Here is an 8,201-nt window from a genome sequence, read left to right as displayed (position 1 = left end):
AGAGAGAGAGAGAGAGAGAGAGAGAGAGAGAGAGAGAGAGAGAGAGAGAGAAGGGGAGGGGAGGGGAGGGAAGAGAGGAGAGAGAGAAAACTCTTTTGCACATCCCTGAGTTCATATTTTAACAGTTAGCCTGAATTCCTGCTCTATAACATGTACCACCTGATCATGTTACTAGTTTTCTCCTACTAATAATCCTGACCCTAGTTACTTTTAATCTCTTTCTTGTTGCAGAGCTGTGTATATGTGGTAAATGTCCATGTTCAGTCCTGATTATTTTTTAAACAAGAATTCCAAAAATTTAAATTCTGATGGTTCCAAAGGAATCATCAAAAATGAAAGTGACTAAAATAAGACAGAATTTTAGACCTCCTCTCAGGTGGTAACAAAAGGTACAAAACTGTCCTTGAAGAACAAGTCTTATTCCAGCTCTGACACTTCCTGGCTATACAAATGCACACAAGTCATTTGACCCTGTTGGGCCTCAGTTTTCTCATCTGGAAAATGGAAATATTACCCACAAACCCTACTTCACTTTGAGGAAAGAGCTTTGTCAATTTAGGGAGTTCATGGGGATGGGAGATGAAAGCTGCAATTCCAGCCAATGAAGCTTCTCCCTCCAATTCCATAAGATTGATTAGAGAGAAAAAGCATGCTACTCAAGGCTACTCAAGTTTCTACTGACTGAGAACCAACTAACTCACCAGGAGCCACAAGTTTCAGTTCTCGGGTCACGGCTCCAAGTGAGTTCTTTGCTAGGCATCGCACGGCCATAGTGTCTTCAATTTTGTTGAAGGTCACTTGGCTGTTCACCATACTACCATCCTGTTTCTGTGTAGTTATGTCAGACATGTTGCTGGCCAAAAGTGTCCATGAAGTTTCATTATTACACCTGTTTAAGAGAAGAAGAATACACATAGTTGGATTTTAGTTACTAGGGCTAATAGAGCAGATAATTCAGAACAAATCCCTCATCTGCCTTCCGAGGGACTTTCTGATCATCTTATTTTATACTAAGAAAGTATAATGAGAGGCAGCTAAGTGGATCAGTGGAGAGATTTCAACCATGTACTATCCACCCATTTGAACTTGTAGTACATGGCAACCTCCCAGGGCTTTGGACTCCTTGTCTGTAAAGTGACTACTGTGTCTTCCAGCTCTAAATCTAAGCTCCTAGCAGCAATGAGAAGGAAGCTGTCCTGAGTTGAGTTCTGCTTACCAATTACTAAGTGGAAATTTATTTCTCTAAGTCTTCATTTGCTCAACTCTAAAGTACCTGTCCAATCTATTTCCCAAGGTGGAAATAAGTTTAGGATGATATTAAATTACTATACAATTATTAGTAGTATTATTAACATTACTAAATACTAATATTATTAATATTATTAAAACTAGTTTTTGATCTCTGGATTTATCAGTGGGAAGTAGGAAGAGGCAAAAAAAAAAGAAGCAAAAACTGATTGACATACTAGAAATACAAACTATGCATATCCTTTGAAAGACTGGGAATTTGCAGATCAGATAAGCTACATGCCATGTAACAGAGAGCTAACAATATTGAGAGAAAAAAAAATTTTTAAAGTTAAAAGAAAAATTGCTACTCATTCAAAACCTTGTAATTCAAATATTTCTCACCCCTTTGAAGAAAGTCTCTTGGTTACCTTCCTCTCCATCCATACAATGGTCACTCTGTTTCTAGACACCCATTATCCAGATGCAAAGACTGATCCCTTAAAATCACATCAGATGGCTGGTGTTTTCTCTCTGCTGGACTACAGAGCTGCTTTTTTTTTTTTGCCCCTTCTTACACACAAAGTAGGCCAATCATACCGAGTAGTCTAGCAGTAACTTCCTCTTTAAGCAAAAGTTCAAATAGAGATGGGGCTGAGGTGAATATGAGGTGAATAAGATCTTCTTTATTTCATAGCCAGTGTGATTCTGAGGCTTCCCAGTAGTCACACATGAGAAAAGAGCTAACAAAGTCAGGGATGGCTAGGTGGCACAGTGAATAGAGCCCCAGCCCTGGAGTCAGGAGGACCTGAGTTCAAATCCAGCCTCAGACACATAACACTCACTACCTGTGTGACTATGGGCGAGTCACTTAACCCCAATTACCTCACCAAAAAAAAAAAAAAAAAAAAGCTACCAAAGTCAACATAGTGAATATTTCATTCAAGAAGGAAGGAACCTCCTCCTATTGGTTCTAATTCTCACTTACAACATCACTAATGCGAAAATATGTTTAATAGGAATATATATGTATAGCCTATATCAGCTTGGGCACCATCTTTGGGAGGAGGAGAAAAATTTAAAACTCAAAAGCTTATGGAAGTAATTATTGATAAATCAAAATAAATTAATAAAAAAAATTTGGCTCTGAAATAAAAAAAAGGAAGAATCTGATGGAAAGAGAAAGGAATGATTGGTTTCTTACTTTGTAATATCCTTGCAAATCATCCATTCCACAACTGGAAGTGGTGTCCCTTCTGCAACACATCTGACCTTCTGCCCACCTGCAGAGCCATGGTTGTCATCCTCTAGGTCCAGAATGGAAGCTGGAACTAAAGGACAAGGTTGAAAGATATCAATTCACTGTTTTTGGTAGCCCAGATGAATGATGAGCACGAGAAAACAAATGTTCCAAGCTTATACATTCAAATATGTTGCCCTCATAGAAGAAAAGAAAAGAAAAGCAAAAACAAACCCAGCTGCAGAGAAAGTTTTCAGTTTAGTACTATAGAAATATCTTGGAAATATGGCCCATAGTTCTCTTCAACAGAAAGGGCAAAAACTTAATGGAGCTGGGATTATTAAATATGAAGGTGGTGTGGAAAAAAAATTCAGCTGTTTGTGTCATGGTGCTCAGCTAAGCTGTTTGGAGAAAAATTGTTCACGTGTACTGAGGTCCCTCCCAACTCTGCAATTCTATGATTCCGTGACTTTCAATGCAGCCAGAGGAGCTGGATAACTGTGAGAAAATAATTTTCAAAGAGCCTTTAAGTGAAGTACTAAGCTTCAATTACAAAAATAATTCATCCTTGCCCAGCTGGAATTTTTAGGATTGAAAAATGTAAGTTCATTAAAGGAAAACTAGCCAGTTTAGTAGATCAATTTGTGTAATTCCAAAAGAGTGGTGGTCCCAGAGGTGATCACCACACCTGGCCCACACCCTCGCTACCTCAGAAAAGTTCCAATGTCCTTTTATGAGCTCTATGAGGCTCAGATTTGTATCATGGTAGGTTTGGGAGAGCCATTCTGGTCAGTAACCATTGTAGAATGTCCATTTCTGTCTGAGCCTGGTGCTAGAGATTTTAAGGAAACACAGGAAAGGACAGTACCAAGGCTCTTTTCTGAATTCTAAACTATTCCACAGAGGATCTAAGGATATCCATTGGAGGATGAAGGACCCTGCCTAGGGTGTCTACTTTTACCTCTAGCTAGTGGGCTCTAGAAAGAGGCTGGCAGATATTTTAGGGTTGTACTGGTACTGACACCCTGCCTCAGAGTGGCTCTGGGTCTAGAAAACCTAGCAGGCATCTTCTAGCACAATGGCGTCACTAGTCCCTGGTGCCCTGCACCTGGGGACTTGGCTATCAGCAGCTCTGATCTTCTCTACCTGAGAGAAAAAAGGCAAGAAGCCAAGCATTCCTTGAGATTAAGTGTTGTTATTCTTATGCCATAACAAATCCCAAATCATAGTTATTCTCTTAACTTACCTTGAATTGTAAGTTCAAAAGTATAATTCTTAGTATCATCCTCATTTTGAGCCATAATAGTATAATATCCACTGTCTTCTTCCTTAGCACGAATCAGTTTTAACTTGCTTTGATATCTGTAAGGAAAGGGACTTTTTAAAGATTCACTTCTACTTCAAAAAAATGAAGCCCAATCATCTTTATGAAAGTAATAACAAACAATTACAGATTTCAATGAATAACTGGTTTGAAATACATATCAAAAGAAAGTAAAATTGTAAAAATATTTTTCATGTTCACAGCATCTCTTTTCCAAGATTTCTAGTGTGCTTTGTACATACTGAAATTCCCAGTATTGGAGAGCAGATACTTAAAAGACCAGAGTGAATGAGTACATATGTGATTGTGTGAAATGACCATGGTGCTGTTAGAAAGAAGCTCAGCAGGGAATAACTTGTGAGGGGGTGTAGTTTAACAAACAAAACACCTGACTCAGAGGAAAGCAGACACTTTCAAGTCCCACTCTGGCCACATGTGAGATGTGTGACCATGCATTCAGCCTCATTCAGAGGCTTGTTCTCATCTGAGAGTTATCATGGTGCAATGGAAAGAGTACTGCTTTACAGTCAGAGGATTTCAGTTTGAACCTCAGCTTGCTACTCACTAGCTATCTGACATTGGACAAGTTAACTTCAACTCTCCGGGTCATTTCCCAATCTATGAAATGAGAGAGCTGAATTGGGAGGCCTCTGAGATCCCTTTCAGCTCTGAATCTATGATCCAGTAATTCATAAAATGAAATGAATAACACTTGCACTACCTACCTCACAACATTATCAAAGGAACCATACCAACTTTTGATTTTTACCTTAGTTCCCTCCTTTCTTTAAAAATGTGTTTCTCTTCTAATGTTTTCATCTGTTATGGTATTCTTCTTGACTGCCAAGATCCCTCCTGACTCCATAATTGTACAATTCTGATTTTCTATTTAAGATGCATCATGTAATGTGGTGTAACATGCTAATCTAAGTCTAATTTCTGCCAGACTGCTTTTCAGTTTTCCCAGCAATTTTTATCAAATAGTGATTTCTTTCTTCTCTCCTCAATTTTGGTAGCATATAACTATTCATAATGGGGTGGCATAATGAGGTGGCATAGTAGATATAGCACCAGGCTGAGTTGGGAAGACCTAAGTTCAAATCTAGCCTCAGACAGTTACTAGCTGTGTGACCCTGGGCAAGTCACATACTCTGTTTGCCTCGGTTTCCTCCTCTGTCCAATGAACTGGAGAAGGGAATGGCAAACCACTCCAGTATCTTTGCCAAGAAAACCCCAAATGGGGTCACAAAGAATTGAACGTGACTGAAAAATGACTCAACAACTGTTCATAATAGGTTCTAATCATTCTAATTTCTTCTAGTTTTGTTGTGGTGTTACCTTGTTCTTTTGCTGTACATGTCTTTTCCATTATTCTATGAAAGCTTATGGTACTGATGGTGATTGATACATAGGTGTGACCATGGTTGACAAAAGGCAGTCCTAACTGAGAAAAGCTCCAGATGCTTTATACACTGTCAGATGCAAAGGATCCTTTTCTTTGCAGCTACAACCAGCTGTGCTCTGAGCCTCCTCTTCATTGAATGCCCCCACCCTTGCCTTTCTGCCCCTTCTAGCTCCTTATGTAAACTGGGCTACTGCGGCTCTTGATTGTGATTCGTTTCTCTCTCACCAGGACTTCCGGCAGTCCACAGGGATGCCATAATTGAGCTTACGATCTCCTTAAAGATTTTCCCAGTCCACCCTGCTGGTGGTCACTGTGCCTCTGTATTCCATAAACAGACCCTGCTATCATATGCTCCCCATACATGCTCATCCCTCAAGATGTGGGGTACACCATCTGGCTTTTCCACACTAACAGATTATTCCATTCTATCACCTGGAGGTTGGTGAACCTGTCTTACCATTCAGTGTTAATTTTGCTTCTACATTATATTCAATTTTTCAGATGTGATATCAAGAACATGTCCAAGGCCTCCCAGCTGGGGGTAAAACTGGACATTTTCACCCCCTTTTGATCTTTGACACAGAGATGACAAACGTGGGGTATACTTTGTCTATACTCTGTCCCTCAATCTCCTAAAAGACATTCTGGCATTACTGATTGCTTTTCACTTCCTTTTCAATCACTGTACTGCCTAGGTAAAAGAATTCAGATATTTTCTATGCATCCTGGGAGCTCACTTCCAAAAGCATTTCTCCTCACAAACTGCAGAAGGAATTTTGTTTAGGCAGGGGAAAAAAAAATCACATCTGAGCATGAAATTTGTTAGATACTAAAAAGGGATCTTTCTATAGACAACTGTGCTGTTGAAATTTATTTCCACTTCTCTCTAGGATGGGTTGTAATCTTGACTGGATACAAGAGTCTGGACTAGTTGACCTTTCTAATTTTAGGTATGCTAGAAGAGCCCTCAAAAAAGAGCATGTAGTCTTTTCTCAGGCAGCTAGGTGGCACAGTGGATAAAATGCTGGACTTGGAGTCAGGAAGACAAGTTCAAATCTAGCCTCAGATATTTAGTAACTACGTGACCCTAGGCAAGTCACTTAACCTGTTTGTCTCAGTTTCCTCATCTGTAAAATGTGAATAATAACACAAACATTCCAGGGCTGTTGTGAGGATCAAATGAGATAATATTTGTAAAGCATTTTATAAATCTTAAAGTGCTATATAAATGCTAGCTATTATTGTTCTTGTTATTATTATTACTTTTAGGGTAGTAAGTTATTGTTATTTCCTAGTTTACAGATAGTACCCAGATGCTAAATGATTTAGCTAAAGTCTCACAACTAGCTGAGTAGCAGAGAGGGCAATAGAACCCAGGTCTCCTGCCTCCTTTGCCATTCTTCTACTATGCCATGCTGCCTTGTGCTAATTAAGCCAGTGAAGCCTTCTCTGTTATTCATTAGCAATGCAGAACTACCATATACTATCGATCTATTGTTCACATAGGCTGTGGGATCTTCAATAACATTAAATCCAAGTACCTCCAAACCTGCTGCCCTTCTCTAGGCCAAACTCCACGAGACAGCTGGATCTGGCCATCTGTCTTCAATTGGAGGAGAGGTTTTACAACTTATGGCTCTTGCTAACGTAATCATTAAATACTTACCAGGATGGCATTGCCTTATTACAAGGTTTGAGAGAAAAGAATCATTCTTTATGCTTTGTGGCCCAGCTTATGGCTCTTTGAATTGATTTCATTTATAGTCTGGTTCATAAGACATGTACAATTCCCTTACTAGGAACACACATATAAAATCAGAGGCAACAGTCATGAGGACTGACTTACTTGGGAAAGGTCTTTCTTTACCTTATTTCCTGGATCTTATCTAAGCCAGTGATGATTTCAGTCAGATTCTCAATCACGGTCATATTGTCCTTAAGCCAGGATATCTTTGGCGGTGGATACGCTTGCACGTCCACGACAAAATGGCGGACTTCATGCAAGTTAATGGTTTCCATCTGGCTGAAGTTGGGTTTGAGCTCAATAAATCCCTTCTCTATAAATGGAAAGGTTTCCATTAAGTAAGGATTGCCACAAAGTAGAGGGGGTGTCATTGCTGAGTGAGACTTTACAGAAAAAAAAAGGGTTAAATCATACCGTGAACAGAGATGGTAACTTTCTTAATTTCTTTAGTTTCCTTGGTAGCATGACGGGCAGCACATTCATAGTCTCCACTGTCTTTCACTGTCACCTTAGGGACAGTCAGGGTATACACCAACTTGAGAGATGGAACTTTGATTTCATCAACTTTCAAAATGCCTTTATTTTTCTATGTCAGAAAGAGAAGGAAATTGCCTTAAGATTATCTACCTCCAAAAAAATGGAAAGAGCACTTTTGAACTGGAAGGATCACAAAAACAAACTGGTAACCAAAGAACAGGGAGCTCCACATGATCTGTTTTACCCAGGTGGGATTACATACGTGGTTGTTGAATGAGACATGAATGAATGAAGAATGAATGAATGATACCATTACACTGAGAATTTCTCTTTAATGCATGGGGTTTTCCCTAGATTAAATGTGAAAATGTCTCATTCTCCTCTTTTAGCTAATCTGCTTGCCACAAAAGCCCATTTCTTTAACATCAGGTTAATCAAATGCAATCAAAATTGCAGAGCACCCAAATGGCCAATGAATGGAAAAGTGCATAATGTGTAGAAGCAATAATACAATTAACTGACATCTATACAATAAACTGGCATCTGTTTTAAGGTTTGCAAAGCATTTTACAAACAATATTTTAGGGGCAGCTAGGTGGTGCAGTGGATAGAGCACCAGCCCTGGATTCAGGAGGACCTGAGTTCAAATCCAGCCTCAGACACATAACACTTACTAGCTGTGTGACCCTGGGCAAGTCACTTAACCCCATTGCCTAGCAAAGAAAAAAAAAAAACAACAAAAAAAAACAATATTTTATTTGATGCTAATAACAACCCCTGTGAG

General features: G+C 39.3%; 1 protein-coding gene across 5 annotated transcripts in view; it reads right to left on the bottom strand.

Annotated features, from left to right (window-relative positions):
* The window catches only part of PDGFRA (platelet derived growth factor receptor alpha), a 49,099-nt gene that overhangs the window by 18,528 nt on the left and 22,370 nt on the right, over positions 1–8,201 (bottom strand). For all 5 annotated transcript variants that reach the window (XM_027836014.1, XM_027836015.1, XM_027836016.1 and 2 more), the window contains exons 6-10: positions 7,355–7,526; positions 7,064–7,253; positions 3,714–3,829; positions 2,432–2,558; positions 702–889 (exon numbers count right to left, since the gene is read on the bottom strand). In XM_027836014.1, the coding sequence (XP_027691815.1) occupies positions 702–889; positions 2,432–2,558; positions 3,714–3,829; positions 7,064–7,253; positions 7,355–7,526 (793 nt within the window). The remainder of the gene's footprint in view (positions 1–701; positions 890–2,431; positions 2,559–3,713; positions 3,830–7,063; positions 7,254–7,354; positions 7,527–8,201) is intronic.

The sequence above is a fragment of the Vombatus ursinus genome, unplaced genomic scaffold (genome assembly GCF_900497805.2).
Source record: "Vombatus ursinus unplaced genomic scaffold, bare-nosed wombat genome assembly UNPS02014818.1, whole genome shotgun sequence".
Taxonomy (NCBI): domain Eukaryota; kingdom Metazoa; phylum Chordata; class Mammalia; order Diprotodontia; family Vombatidae; genus Vombatus; species Vombatus ursinus.
The sequence above is the reverse complement of the archived record's forward strand: the minus strand, read 5'-3'. Positions and strand labels throughout refer to the sequence as shown.